Here is a 25,314-nt window from a genome sequence, read left to right as displayed (position 1 = left end):
GATGTCCCGCTGTAATGTGGAAAACAAAATGGCCTGATTGTTTTATTTGCTTTTGACGAGTCTTTTGAACTCTGTTAGTCACACCAAGCCACTCCTGCAGATAAGATCGTTTTCACTCCAGCCTGGCAGGTTGCCACAGGTTTTAATCACTCGCCCCCAAAAGAGAATTTAACACCTTCCACATGCCTTATTTGATACCGGCTAACTTAAGATGCCTCTTTTTTTTTTCTTCTTCTTCTTTTTTTTTTTTCAAAGTTGCACGGGATCTTGTATCGCTCTCTCCCACAGATGGTAATTGAACCTAAGCTGGGAGTGATTGTATACCGCACTGCAGGAATAATTAGAAACGAGGACACACAGGCAGCCCACACCTGCACCTGCAGATGCTCCCGCTTCCCCTCACTGCTGCTTTGTGAGGACGATAAGCAGGCTTTCAGCACCTGTACAACAGACACACACACACACACACACACACACCTGAAGGTGACTGGAGCCTCTCATCTCCTGTTTTACGATCTTGTCTTGCCTTAACTTTTGTTCAGCCAGCGTGTTAGACGGCGGAGTCCCCCGGGGGGGATTTCGAGCCCTACTTTTAATAGATCTAGTTTTCTCCTTTTTGGCACGTTACTTCCTCTCTCCTCCCCCCCTTTTCTTTTTTACATCATGTGATCACACAAGAATTAGTGAATGAATTTAAACCTTATCAGCAGGAATGCTCCTCGTGATACTTTTCCAAGTATGCAGAATGTGTAAGTGAGTTTATTGAGGGGGAATAAAAGCAGTCTTCTTTCAACCTACTTTAATATCCAAGTCATCTGAGGACAAATGCAGCAAAATTATTCAGCTGCTTCCTTCAGCGTCTGCAGCTTTTTATAATGCTTCAACTGCAGACTTAAACGTATTTTAGCAGGACTTCAGTGAAACACGGCACAGTTGTGCAGAGTTGTGAAGTGGAAGGAAAATGAAAAGTGGTTTTAAACATCTCATGGAAATAAAAAGCTGAAAAGACGGATGCGCATCAGTCCCCTATGATTTCGCACTTTGCAGCACTTTTTCCATGCAATTACAGTTGCAGGTCATTTTAGATAGTTTTGTTTTGGCCATCCACAGCTCAAGGTCAGCCAGATTGGACAAAAAGTGCTTGTAAGCAGCAGCTTTAAAGGTCCATATTTGGATTTAGATCTGGACTTTGTCTAATATGAAATGAATAATTATTTATGGATGTCAGATTCTTCTGATGGACATACGTGCTACTCAAAAAATTTTGTTTGGTAAAATGGCTTTGAAAAGTAATTAGATTATTCTTCCATTTTGCTGTAATGCACCACTTTGTCTCGTTCCACAGAAAATCCTAAGTACGAGGTTGCATTGTGAGACAAAATGAGAACGATCCAAATGAGTGAATGCTTTCGCACTGCACTGTATAAGAAGAAAAAGAAAAGAAATGCAGATTGGCAGAGGAACGGGCACAGATGCCATTTGGTTGTCGTGGTGACAGGCTCGCCTCAGCTGAGGTGACAACATCTCCGTCCAAGAAAGAGGAGCAAAAGGAAGCAGAGGAGGGACGCTGGACGGGAGCCAAGGTAAGAGGACGTGGAGTTCATTGACAGAGAGGGTGAGCTGGCCTCAGGCCAACAGATGGACCCACTGCCCTATCATCTCCTCATCCAGATGGGATGCTTTTCTTCTGCTTTTTTCTTTTTTTTGGAGCTCTGTGCAAAGATTTACGCAACTAAGAAAAGACGATTCGAAAGCTATCCTCAAAACAGGTTCATTCTCTTGCCAAAAGCCAAATATTAGAGGATCCATAAGATAATTTTTGCGTCCTTAACGAGGCATCTTTCAYGATTCGACTGAAAAACAAATGTGTTATAGGAGGAAATGTAAACGGTCAACAGTAATAATCCATCCATCCATTTCCTTACACCCTTGTCCCTAAGTGGGGTCGGGAGGGTTGCTGGTGCCCATCTCCAGCTAACGTTCCGGGCGAGAGGCGGGGTTCACCCTGCACAGGTCGCCAGTCTGTCGCAGAACAGTAATAATCTGGTTGCATAATTGTGGACACGTTTTGTTTCAGCATTTCAGTCTTTGGTAGTTTATGAACATGCAGCATCTTGATTTGACGATAGTTGCAGGTTCCACCTTGCAAGATTGTCACATCTATCAAGTTATCCACAGCCCTCTTCAGGAGAGCAAAGAGGTGTTCAGTTTGGTTTGGTCGTTTCCAGTTGTAACATTTCTTCTTGTAAAGCTATTTATTGAATTGAATGCATTCCCTACTTATTTTCAGTTTTCTGGCAGACACAGTTCAGAATTTCACAAAGAAGGGGAAAAACAAAAAACAACCCAGTTCCGATCCGAGATAAACCCACAGCATGACGCTGCCACTGATACATTTTGGTAATGCACAGTGTTGATTATGTGTGAAGAATTTGACATTAACAAAGTTTTATGAGGTTTTATCCTGGTCTGAAGCAGCTTCTGTCTTGTAATCTTTCCCCTTTAGTCCAAACATCTGGAGGATGAATTCCTGTCTCTTCTTTAGTGCTTCTTTTCATCACTTTTGGAGAAACCTGCAGGTTGTTTTTCTTCATGTTATATACCGTCCTCCTGAGGGACATAAACACAGAGATAAGTCCTTTGTAATTTCTGTTAACTTTGGCTTTAGCTAAAAAAAAAAAAAAAAATGCAAATGTCAGAAAAAAATCCTACTTGAACAGCCAAACCTACATGTTAATCCTATAAGCGATGGCAGGTGTGAACAAAAGACCGTATGACGTTTGATTTAAAAGTATTCCTGTAAGAGCGCACGGACTTGTGTAAGCAGGTAATTACAGTTTTTATCTTCACTGAGTTTCTGTCAGAATGTCACAAAACCTTGGCACTTAGGCATTGTGACAGCATGTACATACTTTTCACATCTGCTGTTACCGCTTCTATACGCAACCATGTGATTTATACAGCAGAGCGCATGTAACGTCCCTCTGGTGCCTTTGATCACTTTCACATGGTATTCAGGTTCCCAGAGTTGTCACTTCTTAAGCCAGTGGAGACGGGAAAATCTTTAAAGAGCTCAACTTCAGATCCAGACTGTTGTTTGAACATATATACGATTAGTTGTGTTGATATAGTTAAAGCAGAGGAGAATTTCTCCCCACTGGACAGATTGTAATACTGACTATTGCAACTGATTTGCTCTGTTGAAATGTTTAAGGTCACCAATTAAAAATGTACATATACAGCTCTGGAAAAAATTAAGAGACCACGTAAAATGATCAGTTTCTGATTTTACTTTTTATAGGCTTATGTTTGAGTAAAATGAAGATTGTTATTTTATAAACTACTGAGACATGTCTGAAATTCAAAGCAAAATTTTTTTATTTGCAGAAAATGAGAAACTGTCAAATAATAAAAGATGCAGCACTTTCAGACCTCAATTAATGCAAAGAAAACAAGTTGATATTCATTTAGAAACAACAATACTAATGTTTTAACTCAGGAAGAGTTCAGGAATCAATATTTGGTAGAATAACCAGGAGGTTTTCAATGGGGTTCAGTACTGTGGGCTCTTATTTTTCCAGACCTGTATTTTGGATTTGGTCCCATTTACATTTACTCTGACATAAAAAGAAAAAGAGATGAAACAAAAAAGTAAACACACTGTCCACTACCAACAAGACTTGCTGGTCAGTGGGGTTAAGCTGTGGCTCAAACAGACTCAAATGATTCCAGATCAACTTTAAAATCTGACAAGTTGCTTTTCCACCATGACAGGTAATCAGCTGTGATGTCATTAACTCAAATACAAATGAGGCAGGATCAGGATTTCTTCAGGACACTTTAAAAAACACGTACATTATGATTTATAGAGGAATCAACACTTAATTGCCCACATGTTTTAGAGAAAGAAAAATATAAGACCCTTAAGTGTCCTTCATTGTTATAAGAGATATGATTTTGGACATCCTGTGCCTTCCCTCTATAAGATAGTGCGATGTGAAAAACGTTCATTAAATGTGTCCAGATGAGCGGTTTTTGTTTTAAAGCCACTTTGGTGCATTAACGGGTCTGCTGAGTGCTGTAAAAAGAAGAAAAAAAAAAAAGAACCGGTGGCATAAAACTGCTGTCAGACAGACATCTCGGCTGGCTCGTGTGGATGAGAAACCATAAAAGTGTTGCGCATTTTTATGGTTTCACATCACGAGGACCAGGGATTTCTCCGTCCGAGTACTGCCTGTACCTCTGGATGTTGGAAACAATACAGGAAGTCTTCCTGCCTTTATGACTTCCTCCTCGGCTCGGGCCACAGGAAGCACCGTGGATGTAGGACATGGATGCAGCTTTTGTTCCCACAGCTGATGTGGGAATGTTAAGGTCAGCCCTGTTCCCTCGCTTAAAAAATTGCTTCCTTCCCCTCATTTCAACTCAAATGCCAGCGGTGACCTCTGATAATCTGATTTCGTCCCATTTCTGCAGGGATTAGGGCTAACGACACCGCCGTGGAGTCAACGCACATGCGGATCCGACGGGGCCGTGCGGAGTAGCCATCCGAGCCGCAAATACCGCAGCCAACGCAAACGTCCTCTAATGTATTTCCAGCTCCCGTTTTCCTCACCGCCCCCTCTTTCACATAGTGTACTTAGCCAAACAAAAAGCCTTTCTCTTCGTGCCCCTGCCTCCCTCCCCGTCCACATCCCAACCACCCACCCAACACTCACTCTCAGTCCTCACCAGACTCTTTGCCACCGTTATGGAAGTGCCTGTGTTACACGACGTGCAAAATTAGCTCTGTCACTCCGAAGCCGGGTGGCTGCTCCGAAGAGGAAGGGAGGTCAAAGCCATAAAAACGTACCACATGGAGTGTGTGTGTGTGGGAGGGGAGGGGAGAGGAGGGGAGGAGAGGGGGGCAAAATGAGAAGAGGAAGTAGAAGGAGGGGGAGGGAGTAGTGGGAGTATGTCAAAGGAGGTCGGGGGGAGTCCGGGAGACCTCTGTGTTTTACTTTTCCTTGAAAGCTCGCTGAAAACCACAGACACATGGGAGGCAGAATTCCCCTCACAGCAGGAGAACCAGGGAGGGAAGGGGTTGAAGGGGGGTTGTGGGGGGGGTTGTGCTGCTGGTTTCGCAACTCCACAGCGTCTGTGATCAATCTGAGTCCAAGTCAGGCTGAGAACATTACAGGTGATAACATATACGCAGCTAGAAGCTGTGAGAACCTGGCAGGGAAAAACATCCAGCTACACAAAGAGAGGAACTTAAAGGAGCTAACGCTTCGACATGCCCAGACACAGAAACCTCCCCACAACATAACACCGTGAGCCTCTCCAACCTATGGGAAAGAGGTGCTTCCCACTGGAACGTGTGACCAAATGGGGATGACTGCATTTTGAGGGGTGGGTGGCGGGTTAATCCTTGCTTTTTGGGGGGCCTCTTCCCTTTGTGGTTCAGGACAAGAGCAAAGCTGCTTTTTTTTTTTTAATGTAGGAATGAGGAAAAGGTGAGAGGTCAGGCTGTGATAATAAACTTTATGTGATCAACTTAACACTTGACAGGTTGATTTTATTTCAGTTCGGAAATAAAATCAATAAAATCATATACAAGTTTTAGCTAAACTTATATATCTGCATACAAGTTTAGCTAATGCTAAACTTGTATGCAGATATTTTCCATTCAACTGACAAGTTCTGTGCAAACGCACCAGGACAGCAGATCACGAGAACTGCCATGTGCAAAATGAAGAGGGGAAAAAATTAAAGAGCTGCGCCATCTAGTGGAGCATTTAGATTTTTTTTATTTGTCGTAAATCTGAAATGAACTCTAACCTGCTGCCAAAGACACAAAAAGTTAGAAAATTGAGTCGATCTTGTGATTTCTATCTTAAATTAGTAAGTCATCCAGATAATTACTTTTTTATTTTATTTTTTTGTATTTAAAAACAAGTTTATGATGTATTCAGCTAATTTGTATAACTTATTCTAATTAAAAGAAAAATCATTGTGTAGTTGTGATAATATAGGTTTCTGAAGGAATGACTGGTCAGTTTTTCTCTCTTCTTTGAAGGCTCAACGCTTGTGTTTAATTGCATCGCATTTCCTCTAATAGCAAATGGAGCTACTTCTGCCATTTAACTCCTTTTTTTGTGCTTTTCTCCTGGTACAGCGTTTCTGTGATGTGCCTTTTTTATTTAGAAAATATTAGACATGCTCTACATTTAAAAAAATCTGTGAATAGGTGAATTTTTCGTGAATAATTTGAACATAAGTTCCACATGAAAGTCCTCAGATTTGAGAACACAAGTGTAAATAGGATCTTCTGTATTGTCACTTTTTTTTTTTTTTAAGTTTAGCAATACTGTGTTTAGCTATGAATGCGTTGCTGCATTTGTCCTTGTAATTATTATTTTTGTTAATTTAATTGTTTAAAGTTACAGAGCAGCGGTGTTTGCTATAAAATCTGTCAGGCCACTGAATTTTGCAGCCGTCAGCATGGGAACGAGGACCTGTGGAAGGGGAATATAATCACCTCATAAAAAGAAAAAAAAAAACTCTAGAATGACCTTGCCTCATTCCACTTGAATAATTACATGCAAATCCTGGAAGAAAAGCAGAGGTCAAACTCAGGCGGCCTCGATGGAGCCGCAGTTTTCCCCTCATTACAGGAGTTTTGATTTTCCTCCAGCGGAGGAGGAAATCTGAGGTCAATGCCGGAGGGTGGTGTTTAAAACACAACAAAGCGCTGTTTTACGAGAAGTGATTTACAGCACATGGTGATTTAAAATCATTTCCAGCATTCCAGTAATCTGATTATGGGGTCTGAATGGGTTTCACCGCTCTGGATACAACAAGGACACCACGTAGCATGAGTCAGGAGAATGTACCTTCATTTGCTGCTAAGACTTGTAATTTAAGTCACCCATTCCAACAAGGCAGCTGTGACAATCGTCTGTGACTTATAGTACATTTAAACGTGCCTAAAAAGGAAGACAAGGGGGAAAAATACTCAAAGGTATTAATACTAGTAGCTCTGAACTTCCTGAACAGAAATAGACCTTTTAACTTATGGACAGCTGCATAGAGCAGCTTACAGTGACAATCATAAAGGTTACTATCAAAATACTGTGGCAAGATATTGCTTAAAGGAAAACACATTTCTTTGTTCTATTAATGAAATTTTTGATTTTCTGTGGATTTTTTTTTTTTTACAGCATACAAATGATCATGATCAGCAAATAAAAAGTAAAATGCTGTCTAGCTGTTGTAGCTTTCCCCCCCTGTATTAACAGTTAAAATCTCAAAAAGAAAGAAACATAGTAAGTAAAAGTGAATTAAAAAGACACATCCGGGAATTAAAACTATTTCTAAAAGAATATAAAATAAAAAAGACGTTGCAAAGGAAGCAAGAAGAGTCCTGCCCCAGTTTCTTACATTTTCTTGATAAAGTCACACAACCCTTTTATCTCCAATCTATCTTGTATTTAGCTCCAGTGTGCTTTTGTTTATTCATACCAACTGCAGGTATGAGTACATCTCCACATTTTAAAAGAACAAAGTAGCAGAAATTTGAGTCTTTCTGTGGAGCAGTTGCAGTATGTTACCTGCTCTATGCAGCTGTCCACTTAAGATATGAAATTGTAAAAAAGTTCCAAGCGCAGTTGAGCTGCTGGCGTCGACGGTAAAGTAATTGAAAGTGCAAATTATAAAAGTGGACGCGTTTTTCAACATGAATAAAATGAGTTCTCTTTGGCTTGTTGACGTTGAACCTTTCATCCAATGTCATCGCACCGACAGTGAATCTAACCCGTTCAAATCCCCGATGATTTGAACGGGTTAAACTCCAGCTGACTTTATGATGGTACTGAACCTGGTCCTGATTAACTGCAACAACCCAAGATCACGGTGCTGACCCTGCGTGTAGACACCAGGCATGATGGCTTCATTTCATCTGCTTCTCTTCCAGAGAAGGACTCATCAGATTACACGTAACCTTTATGCTCCTGTAAAAATGTAACCATTTTTCTCCTGTTAACCTCACTGATTGGTGGTTTTCTACTTAATGTCACCACAAATTTAAGTGAACACTAATGAAGGCCATTCAGGGCGGGGTTTCTGACCACATTTCTTATTTAGAGTGCGGTTCCCCACCATCCTTCCAGTTTTTAATGACGCGTTGAAAAGCTCTCAACTCGGTTTCAGTAGTTTTTGCGATCACTGCTTGATGAATACCCACAATCTGATAGTTCTTAGGCATCTTTTCCATGACCTCAGGATGTGTCTTAATATGGTCGTTAAAGCAATAAGAAGCTACTCATTACATCAGTTGGGTTAAATAACATGTTGCCAACTGGAAGACATTTGTCTATTCAGCAACTGCCCAGTAGGAACCTCATATTCAGTTAAATTCAGGAAGCAACTTAACATTTTTAAATGTACAAAAACAAGTTTGTCTTTCTGATCTGCACCACCTTTTCCAAACTTAAATCAAAGAGTGGATTCCCTTTTTGTTATCAGCACAAAGAACAAAAGCAACAAAGTAGTTTTCCAAAAATGTTTATTCATTAGAGTTACTTCAAGAAGGGAACACTTCAGCACATGTCTATCGCTGCTCCAGATGTGATTTACCGACTGATTTGAAGGAGACGTTGCCAGTGGATTTTCGGAGGTAGTCGAGCTCCAGCAGGTCATTTCCTGCTGGCTCGTTCTCTGAGGTGGTTGATAAAACATCGGACAGATCCAAACTTCCACTTCCTTCACTCTCGAAAAACAAATCTGACGTTCCTACTTCCTTGTCCGCTTCTTCCTTCCTGTAAACACGCTCCGTCTCCTCGTTGGTGACATTTGCTTTGGGACTTCCGCTCATGTTCTTGACGTCATCCGATTTTGAGCTCCAGCCTTCTCCCTGCGCAGTCGTCACGTTTGGGAAACGACCCTGATGATGACCCGGAGACATCACACTGCTGAACGAAGCATTTCCCAGGACATCCTCGTACGTGACGGCTTTCACCCTGGGCAGCCTGCGTATGACCGAGTTGCCCGTTGAATTGATGGCGATGGGTCCGAGGAGCCTTCTGCTGCCAGTTTGGGTCAGCTTCACCCGTTTGCCCCTCACTGTGCGGCTGGTGAGGGTCTTGAACTCAGGCACCTCCTCTGCGGCAGGTTTGCTTCCGTCAGCCGCTTTCGGTTCCAGTTCATCTGTGGACTGCTCTAGTGAGCTCAGATGAGACGAAGAGACCATTGGAGAGATCCAGCTGGTTCTGCTGCGAGTGCCTACAGTTTGATTTTTACTGGGCAGAAAGCTCTGAAGAATCTGGGTCTTGTTGGATGTAAATCTTGAGATTGAGCCATCTGCTCTTGCAATCTTTGGAGGCATTTTAAAGTCACCACTGCTACCTGGCTCCCTGTCGTCTCTTTGACTGTACAACCTGTAAATCCTGATGGGTTTGGGTCTGGAGACCTCAGAGCTCCCGAGTTCAAACCCTTTGAAACTTGGTTTGGGTTTGTCGGGTGAATCTGCGCTCCGAGGTAAAGCTTTGGCTCCCTCAAGTGGTTGACTGTCATATCCTTCTAGACCAAACCTTCCCTTGTAGAGCCTGAATTTGTTCTCATTTCTGTTCATGCTTGCCCCGGTTTCAGGCTGCTGACTTTTGGGCGTTGCTGTGAAGGGTTGAACAGTGGTTGTACTGCTGACTTGGGTTACAGGAGAAGGTGGACTCGTTTTTACCATGCCCAGTTTAGCTGGTGTGGTGGTAGCTGTAACAGCAGCTCTTCTCTGGCCAAAGCTGTACTTTTGTGATAAAGAAGGATAAGCATTTGAAAATTTAAACCCAATGTCTACTCCTTTATCCAGAGTAGATTGTGTTCTGTCTGCAGAGGAGGGACCAGACATCTCCTTTGCAGGTTTCCTCTCAGGGTTGGTGAGCCCATTGAGGCGATGAAATCTTTTAACAAACCGCCTTGTTGTGTACTCCTGTCTCGGCTCTCTTGAAGTCACGTTGACTCGATCCAGTACACCAAATGCCTTTCTGCCATCCTGAGAATGAGAATGAACTGCAGAGACAAAATTTTGCTGATTCTTGTGCTCTGAAACAGGATGCAGAGAAACGGGATGCAGAAAACCTGGTGTAGAGGCTGCAGCCTTGTGTGGAATGGGATAGAAAATGACCCGCGGTCTACCAAAACCAATTTGGGCTTCAGATTCCTTCTTGTTTGGGTCCGTTCTGGGAAAATGGTTGAAATTAGAAATAAATCTACTTTTCTCTTGCGTCCCAGATAGGCTATGCTTCCGGGCCCAGTCAGCAGTATTTCTCTGTCCTCTAAAAGCTTTTTGTTCAACATTTGTCATGGTGTAAGTCTGAGCTGGAGAGTCTTTAACGAGATACGACTGGATGTTATCGTGTTCTAGCATTTCTCTACTGTTTACATAGTTTTGGTTCTGTGGGAATTTTGAGATGGATGTTGGCCTTTCTTGGCTTGGGTTTCGTTTAATAACGCTTAAACTGTTGCTGAGAGACTGAGCACCACCCCAAGCCTGATTTGTAAAGTCAAGAACGTTTTTTGGTTGCATCCTACTGGCACCGCTCTGGACTCTGACCATCAGCAGTTGATTTGTTTCCAAAAAGTCACTGCCAAGCCCTCTTTGGGTTAGAAGTTGAGCACTCTGAAGTCTACCTGTCTGGGATGGAAAAACAGAATTCAACTTTCTTGCAGACCTGTCTTCATCTACCTTTGATAAGGGAGTTATTGGGATTCCTCCTTCGCTTAATGGTCCTTTGTACAGGGAACGGGAGGTGAAAATGCTGCTTGTTGGCCTCATCATTCCTCCTCTCAGTAGTCTGGTTATTTTCACTCGAGGCCGCGCCTTATCCAGGCTGTTCTGACTGTGACTAAAGCTACCTTGAGTAAAGTGGACTGGATGGGACTGATGGTTGCTGATCAACGGGGCGTCTGCTGGTGTTTGGACTCGTCGTTCTTCGCCCAGCCGACCAGCTAAGGAGGGAACCTGTTGCTCAGGACCGAGTTCTTTCAGGACGCTGTACTTCACTCTCTTTTGGATTATAGGTACTGCTGGACTGGCTGAAAAAAAGGAATACAACAAATGTATGCATTTATTAAATGTTGAATGATTAAACTGGTGATAAAGTTTTGGTCAGACGTTCACATACATTCGTCAGAATGACTCATCCCTTTTGGCCTTTTAGTAATTAATGTGACCCATTTTTCCATCCAGTTAATAAAATTCAATTTCAATATAAAAAGGTACAACTTTGTTTTTGATGATTTTTCTCTTATTAAAAATGGCTTAAAATACATAAATTCATCCCCGCTAATATTGACTATCACTTCTGCAGCTGAAATCATGAACAGGTTGGTAAAAACAAAAACAGGACAATGATCCTAAACAACCTGGTTTAGGATAGATAATGTAGGCTGCCTCACATTTCAGGAATATTCCCAACCTTGTTAAATATTTTGTTGAAAAGTGAGGTCTGTTTCTGTAACCCAGCTTTTTTAGATCAAGTAAGACTACTTTAAGCATGATGGGTGGTCAAATATTTTAGATTAGATGGAACTGGACTGTACAAAACTAGATTTGAATTTGACTTTATGATTGAACCGAGAGGAACCGAATTTGAACTCAACAGAATGAATCAGACCTGCATATCTTGCAAAGGGCCTTGATATTAGGTTTGTTTTAAAAGTTTAAAACCCATTTGAAAAAAAAAAATTCAGTTTAAAAAGGAAAATTATGTAAATTTCTAACAAAAACTTAGAAACCAGTTTAATTTTCCACACACCAGAACACCTCTGAAGCTACACTTTAGCATTGCTACGTTAGAAGCAGAGCTCATGCTCACCTCCGTCAGCGTGTGAACACATTACAATGAGTACGACAGCTGCACACATCCCCACAAAGAGTCTGCAGAGAGAAAAACACAGCTTGAGGCTTCCTCGTCTTTCTCAAGAACTGCTTTGTTGTCATTCAGGATTACCAGTCTTTTTTTTTTTCCTGTGAATGTAACTTGAAGAAACATTAAAACCAGCCATTTACCGTGAGAAGAGAACACAGCTGCCAGACATGACTGACAGTTTCCGCCAGGTTTGTATGATATACTCGAAAGAAAGGAGTAAAAATAGTGGCAGTCGTGTTTTCATGCGTCTCTGCTGTGGCGTTGAGAAGCTGTGCTGCTGCTGATTGGAGGCAATGCCGTTCACCTGGCGGCAGGTAACCTGCTTAGCCCGCATTAGCATATTATATCTGCTTCCGTCACATTTTGGCAAAAGAATTTCTTTATTGTTCATCATATTTTCTTCTTTATATTTGTTTTTAATGAACTCTTAAGTTTTAATGTATTTGTTTTATTACTTTTTATAACTTGTTGATTCACGCAAAGTTTTCCAAATGTAACATGCACTCACAAAAAACAAGCAACAATTATTTAAAACAATAAGCAATTTATTAGTCTTTATAAATACAATACTGTAAAAAATATATAGCTCATACATTTTAAAAAATCATAAATATTAAATAAATCCACTTGAGGCTCATTAAAGTAACATTTTTTTTTGACAGTGAAATATTAGAAGTGGACCATGAGAATAAAAGCATTCAAATAATTATGTGTCCATGTGTCTTGCCAGCAAGATTTCATTATCTTCATCCAGTGCAACAATAAATATCACGTCATGGGTGTGTGAGCAGCTCAGAGCATGTAGCAGGACATCATGGCCATGTTCCTCAGATCATCACTGGTCATACAATCTGTAAAACAGACAAAAGACAAAAGATGAGGTCAGGAATGAAGCTTCAGAAGACCAAAGTAGCTCTTCTAGGTTAGAAAAACTGGGCATTTAAGGCCAAAGAATATTGTCCTATGAATGTTTACATCACGCTGTAACTTCATTGATCTTCACTAAAAATTTTAATAACCCAGACTGGTTGAAACAAAGTGGCAAGTTCAATAATAATTTGATTAAAGTCAATGGTTCAGTAACAGTCTACTGAGGCGGTTTTAAAATGTTATTTTTGCTAACATCATATTTTATATTTAACTTATTTTTTTAAATAACACAAGCAAGTTTTAGGTTATGACTCTTTAAAAAAAAACACTAGAGCTAAAAAAAACTCCTTTGGACTAATTAATTTGGAGTTAGTCAAAATTTATCATTTATTAAAGCACCCAATTGAAATATTAACAAATAGATGAGCTATGTTATAATAATAATAATAATAATAATAATAATAATAATAATAATAATAATAATAATAATAATAATAATAATTTACAATATTATGAACTACCAATAAATGATCGTCTGTTTACCATTTGGTCTCTGTCGAGAGCTTTTGCCGCTTATCTTCCTCCAAACTTTGGTCCAGGACCGCCGGAGCCTCCCACCTCTGAGCCCCGCAGAGGAGTCACTATCCTCGGCTTCAGTCTCTGGGACTTCCCCCTCACACTCTGGAGCTTCGTCTCCCTCCTCCTCCTCCTCCTCGTCGTCCGGGTCCTCCTCCAGGTCTAGAACCCCCGCGGTCATCAGCCGCTCCAGGGCGGACTCATCCACCCTCAGCTCGGTCCTGATGTTCCCCTCTGCGGTCAGGGGGGTGCTGTGTCGGCATAGCGGGCAATCTATTGACCGGTCCGCCCCCGGCAGCAGCGGGCGGCTCAAAGCCCGGAGGCAGCTCTCGCAGAAGGTGTGCCTACAGTGGAGCTCCCGTGGACAGCGGCGAGCCGCGTTGTAGGTCCGGTAACAAACTCCGCACTCAATCTCTGAGATCATGTTCGATGATTTTTTCCTCTCTGTTGTTGTGTATGAGCCGGTGTCGGAGCCTTCGCTCCCTTTTTATAGTTCTTCCCCGGAACGGGAGGGACCAGACCGAAAGAGTGTAAAGTTGCATGACGCAACGAAACCTAATGTGACTGCGTGACGTGACGGATCCCCACACACCCAGTGGGACGTTAAACTGACCGTGTTCTATTCATAGATCATTACCAAACACAATCCATCGAGTACAGTTTCACAGAAACAACTGAACGGATGACACTGCTTTGTCTAAATAGTGTTAAAAAGAAAGGTGAGAAGGCATCTAAATAAACACTTTATGTTAGCGGTTCTAAAATATCAGTGTAGAACATTTTTTACTCAGTTCTGATTTTTTTTTGTTGAAAATATTTCAGTAGACAAAGCTTGACCACAAACAAATGAAGACTGAAAAACTAAAAATAATCAAAGTCAAGTTGGCTTTCCTATTATAGTAATATCTCAAGATTTGCCCTACATGTCTGTCCCTCTCCTGACCCCGTGGAGGGAGTTTTTTTCTCTCCAGACATACGTCAGGCAAACCTCCAGCCGTCGTCCATCCTACCAGTGTTTCCAGCATGTGCATGAACTCCTTTCATGGTGATATCCGCTGGGATCTGGGCCAAAAATCACAAACTGAAAGCACTGTGTCAGTGTGTGTTTGTGTGTGTGTTCCTGTGTGAATGTCTTAGTGTGCAGATCTAACAGTGTTTTTCAGATCTTTTGTTTAGAGCCTTTTTTTTTATGCCTTCCTGCTCTTTCTTTCAGAGCTGAACTTACCGTAAACTCTATTTGGTCATGTCGGATGCAAGCTGAGAGACGGTAAAAAAAAGGGAGGATATTACAAAAAAAAAAAAAAAAGAAAAGAAAAAAGAAACAAACCCCAAACTTTTGGGAAGAGTTGGAAGTCCAGCAGTGTTACAACTTTTTTGTTTAACAATAAGTGTCTTTCTCAGCAGGTTGAATAAAAAAGAACATATAAGTAATGCAAAAATAAAACATTAAAGGTTATGTCAATATTAAAACTGCAAAACCTATGATAAAAGCGCAGCGCGACTTTTTTTCACACAGTTACTGAGCTGTTTCCTGCTGAACGGCTGGATGACGTATGAGTTCCTACTAAATTCAGCAATATTTCAGTTTTTGCAAACTAATTGTTAAAAAACAAACAATGATTCACACCTTCTGACAAACTTTACTCACCGTCAGCAGATTTCATGATGTGGTGACGTTGGTGACTTTGATAATTGTTCAAATAAAACAAGACGGACAAGATCATGACCCTGCTGAACTCCAGAGAATAAAACAAAAACAATAGAAAAACATTCATCCACGTCTTCAGCGATTGCATACTAAGTAATAATTCAAAATTTGAATCTGATCTGTGAAAAATTTGAGTCAATAATATAATTAAAAATCTAAATACAATTTATTAATAAAGAAATAAGGTGATTTTCTGCCTCTAGAAGCTCAAACGCCATGTTAAAGAGGGGCGTCCTCCACTGCTCTGTTTCCCTTATAGCCAAACTGAACAGTGTGTTTTTCGCCAGCTTTTCCAATTTCTTCAAAACGAATTTCAGATCTGAGTTCTCTGACTGTCTTAGGTGCTCTGATATCAGCTTAACGTTCAGCTAAAACAACAATTTTACACTCTTTGCTCTTTGATAAAAACCTTTTCCACCTATTTTTCTCCATCTATCATTCTGTAATAACGCCGACCAAGCAGCAAAAGACTTGGCTTCTTATGAGTCACTGTAAAACACATGTAATATGTGTTTAGCTAATATGACAGATTAGCCATGTCTTCCAAAGTAGTACTTAAAGTCCATGGCAAAAAAAAAGTAAATTAAAAGTAATCTGGTCTTTTAAATATTAAATATGATGCAAGGTACTATGTTTAATACTATTTAACTAAAACAAAGTTGTACTGCAGAGGTAATACACCTTCAGATAGGCTAGTACATAGTCAGTTCAATGTTCTGTGGCTTCAAAACAATCCAAATCATTATACCTCCACTGCCGTGCCTGACAGCAGGCATAGGGTTGCTGTCCTTATATGTTGTTCGTTTTCACCTAATAAGGATCTTTGATTAAGGACCAAAACATGTTTTCTAGGTGGTTTCAGAAAAAAAAAAACCTTTTTGAACTATAACCTGTTCCGGTTTTTCCATGTGCTCTCTTATCGTCTTGTTGAGCTTGTAGAGGCTTGTTTTAGGTGTAGTTCTGGGCTTTTTTTTTAGATGCATTTGGCGAGAATTGCCCCGTCTTGCCTCTGGGTGCAGCTCCTATGAATCAAGATTAGCAACTGTTTAGAAAGGTTTCCGAATGCAAATAGTGCTGATCGCCATGGGATCGTCTGAAATTGTTATGAAACACCTGGAACACCTTCATCCCTGGGATCTCAAGGGTAAATAAACAACAACACAAAGCGAGTTCTCACACGTTGTTCTTTATTTTAGGCTGCTTCGTACGTTATCTGAGGATCAAACAATTTTTTTTTTTTGTGTGCATGTTTTGATATTTGAAAGCTGACCGACCTGTTGTCTATTTTTCCCCCAGGCCCGCAGAGCCGCCTTCAAATTAACTTCCTTCCAATGAACAACCACTGCGGTAGGAAAATAACCGCTTTTCCAAGTTCCGCTCAAGTCAATATAATTCCCAACGAGTCTTTGCAAATCAAGCGGAAATCAAACGAGCAAGTCCATTGCTCATTATTGGGTTTTTGTTGTTGTTTTGTCTTGTTCAAACCCCACTTTAACTACAGTGGAAGTCCACTGATACCCTTCAAAATGAGGCTTTGTTGTAGATTATGAAACAGCTGAGTGTCTTTCCATCCATCACTTGTCTATACCCACAAATCCTTGCAGGGCTTTGGGGATTACTGTGGTGGTCATGGGGCAGGAGTCAGGGCACAGGGGTGTCAGACTCACTTTCATTGTGGGCCGTATCGAAAATCTGAATGTTTTTGAAGGGCCGGTTGTGGCAGAACGTATCGATAAAGCCAATGAAATTCTTAACTTATCAACGAACAGCTGTTGTCGCATTCAATAAGTATCTAAAATGAAATCACATTGAGCATCTTTTCACAATGATCAGTCCATGCAGGACTTTGTGGTTGTTGTTTTTTGTGGTTCTTTGCAGTAAAAATCACAGATTTTTGTGGTGCTAATTTAAAATGACTTGTAAGGAATTTTTTTTTACGATATTTGCGCCAATGTGTGATGTTAAATGTGACTGTTTATTAATCATTGTATTGGTCACAGACTATAACTTGACATCAAGGAAGGCTGAGGCAGCAGTTGCTCAAATCCAATGTTTTAGGCCAATTTTGATTAAAAATGTCAGTGAAATCAGAAAAAGTGTTGGGGATCTGTTGATTTTGTGTGAACTTTGTGGATTTGCGAAAAACTGGAGGGACTTATTGATGTGATTTGGAGTCTAGAGGGAAACATAAAAAGCTACGGCAGGCCAGATTTGGTTCTCCATTTAACAAATTGACTCACCTCTTAGCAGCTTAAATAAACTGGTAAAACTATCGCCACGGGAAGAGCTATTTTAAACAATCAAAGAATAAGTTTTTGATTATGTTGCCAGTTGTGGTTTCTCTAGAAACCAAGCAGAGAAAGCGTACAGCAGAGCTTTCCTGAACATGCTGTCCTATCTTTTGCAGATGTCAATAATTAACCAGTTTACACTTTACTGCTTACTCTTGACGTACCTTAGCACTCATACTCAGCCCTGTTGACTTTTGATCGTGAAACTTTCATTTCATATCCACGTGAAACGTTGAGTCATCTTTTCGCGTGAAACTCCAAGCTGACCCTCTTTTCTTCAGTTGCCTATTTATAAATGCATTTCCTAATGAAAACCCAGATGTAAGTTGACTGGATGTTTGTTGAGCGTAAGAAAATATCAGTTGGTAGCTTCCTTTTACGGGTAGGAAGATCTCGAGAGTGTTGATTCCTCCCTCTGTTTTTCCAAGGTTTCAGTCTTATTTATCACAGAACCTGCATCCTCAAAGCAGATTCGGATCCTATTTGTCGGCCTGATCAAGACTGTTTAGCCCCCTAACTTTGTGAGTCAGATGTTTTGAAGTCTAACAGAGATTCCCGTACTTCCTTCTTTAATAATGTGTGTATAATTATTCCTCGCTTCAGGGAACTTTAAATCCTGCCACATTTCCTGGATAAGTTCACTTCCTTGGGGTGAGTAAATATCTGCTGATGCAAGCCATTTAAAATGATTATTAGGTCGTAAACCATCCTATTAGAGTAAACCGTCCTATTTGCACTATTAAACAGGATTGTCTCAACATCAACAGGAGCGCACAATAAAGCGGAGATATCAGTAATGACTCCCTGCTTCGCACTTGTAAACCACAAAGCACTGACTGTGATGAACCGTAACAACATAATGTGCGAGTCGAGCACTTTAAGTCATGATAAAGAGACTGGGATCTGTCATTTTCTGTCCTTTGTGTCCCGGTTACCTTGTCATCACCAAGGGTTTAATTACTGCCAAGACAACCAAGGAGACACCTCATGAGGGACCAGACGGAGAAGAGGAGAGAAACCAGGTGCGGCGGAACCAAAACACGGGCTCAGGCTCGTAGCTTTGGAATATCAAAGCTTTGGCTCGAAGGCTCAGAGGCGAGAGGTGATCTGTCTCAGCATGACAACGTTTATGGATGCGTGTGACAGGGAAAGTACCGATCCTGGGAGGAGGAACTAAAGAGAGCTCTGATTGAAAGGCTCTGCTGCAGGTGAGTTTCCGTTTTATCTGCTTCATGGAAGAGGTGATGCCATTTCTTTTTTTTTTTTATAATCCAACCACTTTATGTCATTTTGAGCTCACAGTTAGCGACTTCTTCTTCAAGAAATTAACACATTAGGTCATGTGATGTAGCTTATTTTTGCTCTGATTGCACAGATGTGTCTCTGAAATGTGAGAGGAAAGACTTTCAGGTTGCCATGGGGTGATGCAGAGGAGACCCAATCTCCAAAGCAACAATCCCAACTCCCACAACCACCCTCTGCACCACACAGGGTTTTAGTTGTTCCCATGTGAAAATGGGAAGCAAACAACAAACAGCAGGCGCAGATGTGTCGCTCTAAGTTAAACAAATCTACAAACAATGTAATGTTGTGCTTATTTCTACAGAAATTCAAAGGATTGATGCAACTTTACCTTATCACTATGCGTTAACAAATACGCATAAAGACATAGAGCTTGTTTCTGACTGCTTACAAGGTGTTTGAATTAATTAAGAGTCCAAATTTACTATATGTTACGAAGTCATTTTTGACAGTGATTGTGCCCGTTCGGTTTTTACTTATGAAAGAAAGTCAGATTTAGGATGTCTGTGAATGAACCGAATCTACTGAGTATGGCAACAAAGTTGCAGTAGTTATTATTTCCCAAATAAAGGTTAAGACAGACTGGCTTGTTAAAAAATTAAACAAATATAAATCTGCGATGGGAACAGGTCCATAGAATCTGGAGGTCGGTAAATCCTCTAAAATTCGAATCCCTCCTGCAACAGCAAAACTATTTAAGTTTAGCAGTTTTTCTTATCAAATTACTTGGTGACAGAAAAAATAAATCCTTGTTTTCCAGATCTGTGGCCTTATATAACCAGTGACTGAAAATGTTCCTGTTTGCCTTGGACAGTCACCCCATTGGCTTACTGGCTCATTTGACATACACCAAACACTGAATCATGCCTCACAGTCTGTGACTGCTCATGTTTAGACCCCTTGGACTCACTTTTCCCCGTTTAGTTGTTGATAATGAAGAACATATGCGAACCCTTCTATTATTTCGTCTGACAGCCGGCTCTCTTGTCGTGTTTCCTTTCGGTCAGTGCAAGTTTGCAAGGGCAGTTTTTACTGTAAGCTAATTTGCATGTTAGACATGACACCGGTTAAAAAGATGAAGTGATCTCATCCAAAAACAATAATTTCATTGTCAGTGGTGGTGTTCTGTGGAAGAAAATATAGTTAAAAGATGCCAACATCCCCAAAAGCTAAAGAGTAATGATCTGCTGCTAGCATAAAACAGCAAGTTTTTCTTTTTTTTTTTTTTTACTCTGATGTTGGAGGTGTGCTGTCAGAACTGTGGTGGTGAATCTGGTGGGTTTGGACAGGATTTAGTATTAATCTGAGTTCTGTCATTCTGAATTGTTTTCAGTAACGTATAACTGAAGGGGGAAAATAGCAAAAATAGCAAAAATAGCAACCATGTAATTTTCAGATGCTAATATTTGATATATTTGCTAGTACATTAAGATTTTATCATAACGTCACATAATGTAACATTGTGAGTTTACGCTGATGTCCACATTATTTGTGCACACATGGTCCAAAATTAATGGATGAATCTGGACTGGGTCAACACATAAAAGACAAGCTAGGAGATCATTTTTAACTGAGCCTTAGCGGAATGAGACAAAGACTTGGTTTGTACAATTTCTTTTAAAAACCAATGAAATATGAATGCTTAACAGAAGGAAAGTAGTATTTTAGAACAAATATTATTATTATTGAAAGAATAAATAGTTCAAAATTTAACAGAGTGAAAGAAGTATGAAGTCAAATCTTTTCTGCTTCCTCCACCTTGTTTATTAACTTTCACACAGCGTTCATGCCAAGCCTGGCACTTTTTATTTTGTTTTCTTTTTCTAGTACTGTTTCTTCATTGTTTTTGAGCATATCCATATTCTGCCATGGTCAGGACAGCTGCTGACCGAATCCAAAGGAAAAATGTTGAAAGGCCTTTCATGAATCCCAGAGGACTGGTGATCAAGATCACTTTTGAAGATGACAAAAGTGATTTTTTTGCACCAAAATCAAAGAAGCATAAACCACCAGGTTCTCTCTGTTGTTCTCAGATCCACTTGAAAACTGAACTTCCCCATTTCCAGTAATTATAAACCACACAGCGCACAAATCCCCTTCACCAGCTCTTCTCAGACTGTTTGTACTTCCCCGCAAGATTTCTCATGTTCAATGAGTCAGTGAACGACTCCTGCGGATGACTAAACCAAAAGTCAGTGAACGTGCTCCAACACAGGTCAACGTTTGGGGAAAGGATTTCAGTGATTTACTAATTTTTGTTCACAACGCTGCCTTTTCTTTTATTTTCCCCCATCCTGTGCAGTCATGCATACACACACACACACACAGCATGTGGAGGGGCTAAGAAGGGGAATGCTGTGACTCATGATGCAAATCTGTTGATTTAAGTTGTATAAACAAAGAAGTCATTCAGGTGGAACAGATGCTGGCTAGAAGCTATAATTTCCTGGAACACTTCTAACTCCTTTTCTCATTACAGATTTTCCCAGTTTTTGGAAAAGATCCATCCAAATATTTCCCCAGAGTTCAGCTGTGTTCATCCGTCCTCCAGGCATGCCAGAGGATGTGGTTCCAGGATCCCAGCTGGAGGAACCAGTTAGTACAACACCCTTTCCCAGCACCAGCCCCGTGGAGGCCGTAGATTTAGAGTGTCCCATTTGCTACCAGGAGTACAACCAGTACAATAAAAGCCCCCGGATGTTGGAGTGCCTCCATGTCTTCTGCACAGAGTGCCTGCAGAGGATCCAGCTCAACCCCTGCGACCCCACTGACCCCCGCGGCGGCCCACAAGCCATCCCCTGTCCCCTCTGCCGCCATTTAACCCCTCTGCGCACTGGGAATGCCCTCGCTTTGCCTTGCAACTCCCAAATCATGTCCAGGCTGCCCCGCGTGGCGGCCTTCCGGATGCCGGCGACAGTTTCCACACGCGTGGCGACGGTCACCCAGAGAGTGGTGCTCTCTCTGGAGGGCGCCAGCAGCGACGGCGGAGGCGGCAGGGACAGCCGCTTCATCATCCTGCCCACCGTCAGCCTGCAGGTGCAGCAGATGCACCCGGACAGGCCGTACGGCGCGGCCACAGACCTGGTGGGCGAGGAGGGGGTCATACAGCAGAGCCGGAGGACCCTGCTGTGCGTGCAGCTGCTGGCCGTCATCTTCTGGGTGCTGTTCGTGATCACCTGCGTGGTCGGCGTGGTGTTTGGACCGCACTTGTTCAACAGAAAATTCTAATTGGGTGGGGTCGCTTTGGTAGCAGATGCTCCTGACATAAAGACAGTATGTGAGTGGTTTCTGTTTAGGCTGATGAAGATTTACTTAAATACCTCATTGTGGAGAGGGCTGCACAGTGGCGCAGTTGGTAGAGCTGTTGCCTTGCAGCAAGAAGGTTCTGGGTTCGATTCCCGGCCCGGGTCTTTCTGCATGGAGTTTGCATGTTCTCCCTGTGCATGCGTGGGTTTTCTCCGGGTACTCCGGTTTCCTCCCACAGTCCAAAAACATGACTGTCAGGTTAATTGGCCTCTCCAAATTGCCCCTAGGTGTGAGTGTGTGTGTGCATGGTTGTGTGTCCTGTGTGTCTCTGAGTTGCCCTGCGACAGACTGGCGACCTGTCCAGGGTGTACCCCGCCTCTCGCCCGGAACGTCAGCTGGAGATGGGCACCAGCAACCCTCCCGACCCCACTGAGGGACAAGGGTGAAAGAAAATGGATGGATGGATGGATGGACCTCATTGTGGATGGTTGGTGCTATTGCTGCTTTTTCTTTTTTTCTTACACGGATGAAGAGCTCCCTCTAGTGTCACATGGCTGTAATAGATTCTACACATCTGTTCTTTGGCTCTTTGGCATAGTTGGTCACTTCATTCGATGCACTGTGCAGGAATTATTCCTCAGAGATTTTGGTGTAAATTGACTTTATATCACCACAGCTGCTGCTGTGATGATATAAAGTCTGCTGTACATCCAGCAGACTTTATTGGGATGAACAGCGTCCATCCCAATAAACAGCGTCTGCTGTTCATCCCAAAAGTGCTTTACTGATGAGAACAAAGTAGCCATCAGAAGATGGGTACACTGTGTCCATGCAGAGAGGATGAGGGGCAATTAAAAGAAGTTCACAAGTGGCTATTTGAGGTTCTGTTGTCCTTCTGTCATCTGGAACCACTCTGCCTTCTCCTCTGACATCAAGTCCTTTCTGTCCACACAACTACCTCTCAGTGGACATTTTCCCTCTTTCAAACCATTCTCTGTTGTGCATCAAAACCCCAGTAGCAGGCACAAAAAAAGTCATGTTCAAAGTGACTTTAAACCTCTTCGTTCCCCAACCTAAACTTCAGCAGATCTTCTTCACTAGGTCTAGATGCCGTTGTGATCAACTGATTTGCAGTCTTAGTGAAGAATCAATTAGAGATGTGTACCTAATAAAATGGCCAGTAAGTGAAGCTTCCTATTTAGTGACATGTGATGCTTAATGATATTATAACAAAAGATGTATTTGTACCAGAACTGCTCTGCCAAGGATTCCTGCCTCAACTACACAAAATGCTGCAAAGTATCCTGAAGGAATATGTTTTAAAAAAACTGATTTTACTATAGTAAAAAAAAAAAAGGTTCATTTATGCTATTATTGTAATTATCATTATCATCACCATTATTATTATGACTATTATTACTACTACAATGTTTATCTGGCCTGGGACCCATTTAAAATAGTCTGAGGTGAACAATGTGAATATGAACAGCAGTACTGATTCTGTAATGTCATTTTTCTTTTTCTGTATAGTGTGTGTGTGTGTGTGTGTGTGTGTGTGTGTGTGTGTGTGTGTGTGTGTGTGTGTGTGTGTGTGTGTGTGTGTGTGTGTGTGTGCGCGTATTTTGTGCTTTGAGTGTTTTTTATTTGTTTAAGAGAGACACATTTATTAGAAATGCTAATATTTGGAATAATCAGAATTAGAATTTCTGAGGAATTTTAAGTGACTATAAAACTAAGGAGAGAATTTAAAAAAAAGAAGAAATCTGAAATTTGTTGTTTGGAGGGTTTTCTGAGCTCTTGTTTGTTTATTGTTTTTTTCCTTTAGTAAAACTCAATGTTCATGAAAATGAAAACTGTGATCATTCCTCAAATTAAGCTGGTTAAACAACACTGATGAAATTAAAAAGCTTAATTTGAAAGTATTTTAACTCATATAAACTATGAGCTGCGACTGAATCTCTACTTGTTCCTGTTTATGCGCAAGCTGTGTGTTTTCAGCGCAGCTAGCGGTTATAGAAAGTTAATAAATTGAACATAAGGCAGATGATTGATTGAAAATACGCTTTTATCTGGTGCTAAGGAGGATATTGCATTAATACTGGGTATTAAAAGCTACCACCCAGCCTGCCTAAAGCAATTTTGTAAGCAATTTTCTAGATTCTGTTGCTAATTTATGTGAATGAGCTAAAAGATTTTTTTTGTGAGTTTAAGTTTTGTAAAAACACCATCATCTCATGTCTGTAGCAGACCTGGGTATAACCAAAGCATCGGCTGCTGAGGTCCAATAAACTGTTGTTACTCTAAGAGGCGCCTTGGCGGTCATTTTTTCCTAATGCCACATTTGGCACAGACTACTGCTTGAATATATTTTCTTCTGGTATAAATTTGATAATCATAGGAAAATATATATATATTTTATGTCTTCTGGCAACAGCCAAAACAGCTGAGCAATAACACATAACCAATCAGAAGGACATTTGGTAGATGTTGTTTATTACCCCGATTCATTTTATGTTGTCCCTTCATTATTTAGACATAAAAGTGTTTTTTTTTTAGATCAGTATAGGCATATTGTGTAATTGTAGTTGTCAACTTCAGTTCTTATTGAAACCAATATTCAGTAAATATATTTTAAACCCCTTTAAAATGTCTTTGTATTTAAAATGTATGTTAAATATATGTGACCCCCCACCCCCAAAAAGTTCATTTTATTTCTACACCATAAATGGTTGGGTATTATCATCCAAACCCAGGATGCAACATTTTTACAGCAATCCTGATTCTGACCAGTTTTTTTTGTTTACATTTTGAGCAATTAGTAATCAGACATGATAAAAAATACAATTCAGGAAAAAATATCCTGAAACTGTAAAAAAAAAAAAAAAAACATTAATTAATAAACATTTAATTATATCCACAGACTTTGAATGAGATTCAATGACACAGTTCTCTTTCTTTAGCTGTAAAGCATATAAAATACTTGAAGACAAAAATGATCAAAAGTACATAATCTTATCAAACTATCTGTATTTTGATCAATATAACAAACGTTTTGAAACAAACAAAAAAAAGCAATAGTGGCAGCTGTGAATGAATTGGCTGTGGTTCAAAGTAGGTGGGACCACAAACATCCAGCAAATTCTACTCTAAATCAGACATAGATGCGGCTTTTGATTAATCGTGGTTATTTACAGCAACTGTTCTGAAGGAAAGACTGACCCATTTTCTGTTCTGGTCACAGTTGAAAAGTTGCATGCCTGATTTGCAATAAGAAAACAAACATATCAAAGTATTTGCCACAATGATTTACAGATGTTTATATTTGTTTTGCTTTTAACAATGTTACAAATGTCTCCATTTGCAGCAAAGCAGAGTCTCAGTCAAATTCCTTGTTTGTATGCTCAAACTTAAAGTTGTG

At 40.8% G+C, this 25,314-nt stretch overlaps 3 protein-coding genes across 3 annotated transcripts; 1 reads left to right on the top strand and 2 right to left on the bottom strand.

Moving 5' to 3' along the window:
- Positions 1 to 603: 603 nt before the first annotated feature.
- On the top strand, positions 604 to 21,878 carry LOC103480482 (E3 ubiquitin-protein ligase RNF152). Its single transcript, XM_008435439.2, has 3 exons — positions 604 to 1,583; positions 18,299 to 18,556; positions 21,130 to 21,878. The coding sequence occupies exon 3, from the start codon at positions 21,204 to 21,206 to the stop codon at positions 21,876 to 21,878; it is 675 nt and encodes a 224-aa protein (XP_008433661.1). The 5' UTR covers positions 604 to 1,583; positions 18,299 to 18,556; positions 21,130 to 21,203.
- On the bottom strand, positions 8,529 to 12,243 carry LOC103480541 (uncharacterized). The gene is made up of 3 exons (XM_008435521.1): positions 12,044 to 12,243; positions 11,850 to 11,911; positions 8,529 to 11,067 (listed from the first exon to the last, which is right to left on the bottom strand). Exons 1-3 carry the CDS (start codon positions 12,241 to 12,243, stop codon positions 8,591 to 8,593), a joined length of 2,739 nt encoding a protein of 912 aa, XP_008433743.1. The 3' UTR covers positions 8,529 to 8,590.
- Positions 12,656 to 13,837, bottom strand: LOC108167163 (E3 ubiquitin-protein ligase KEG). The gene is made up of 2 exons (XM_017310290.1): positions 13,317 to 13,837; positions 12,656 to 12,754 (listed from the first exon to the last, which is right to left on the bottom strand). Exons 1-2 carry the CDS (start codon positions 13,771 to 13,773, stop codon positions 12,696 to 12,698), a joined length of 516 nt encoding a protein of 171 aa, XP_017165779.1. The 5' UTR covers positions 13,774 to 13,837; the 3' UTR covers positions 12,656 to 12,695.
- Positions 21,879 to 25,314: the final 3,436 nt, after the last annotated feature.

The sequence above is a fragment of the Poecilia reticulata genome, linkage group LG18 (assembly GCF_000633615.1).
Source record: "Poecilia reticulata strain Guanapo linkage group LG18, Guppy_female_1.0+MT, whole genome shotgun sequence".
NCBI lineage: Eukaryota > Metazoa > Chordata > Actinopteri > Cyprinodontiformes > Poeciliidae > Poecilia > Poecilia reticulata.
This window is presented reverse-complemented; position numbering and strand designations above follow the sequence as displayed.

Bases quoted from the DNA above. Each gene is read 5' to 3' on its own strand.
- LOC108167163 (XM_017310290.1), bottom strand. From the start codon at position 13,773: ATGATCTCAGAGATTGAGTGCGGAGTTTGTTACCGGACCTACAACGCG. The intron at 12,755-13,316 runs GTAAACAGACGA...TCTGTTTTACAG, and splicing joins CTCTCGACAGAGACCAAATG to ATTGTATGACCAGTGATGAT.
- LOC103480541 (XM_008435521.1), bottom strand. From the start codon at position 12,243: ATGCTAATGCGGGCTAAGCAGGTTACCTGCCGCCAGGTGAACGGCATT. The intron at 11,912-12,043 runs GTAAATGGCTGG...TTCTCTCTGCAG, and splicing joins AGCTGTGTTCTCTTCTCACG to ACTCTTTGTGGGGATGTGTG. The intron at 11,068-11,849 runs GTGAGCATGAGC...CCTTTTTTTCAG, and splicing joins GTGTTCACACGCTGACGGAG to CCAGTCCAGCAGTACCTATA.
- LOC103480482 (XM_008435439.2), top strand. From the start codon at position 21,204: ATGCCAGAGGATGTGGTTCCAGGATCCCAGCTGGAGGAACCAGTTAGT.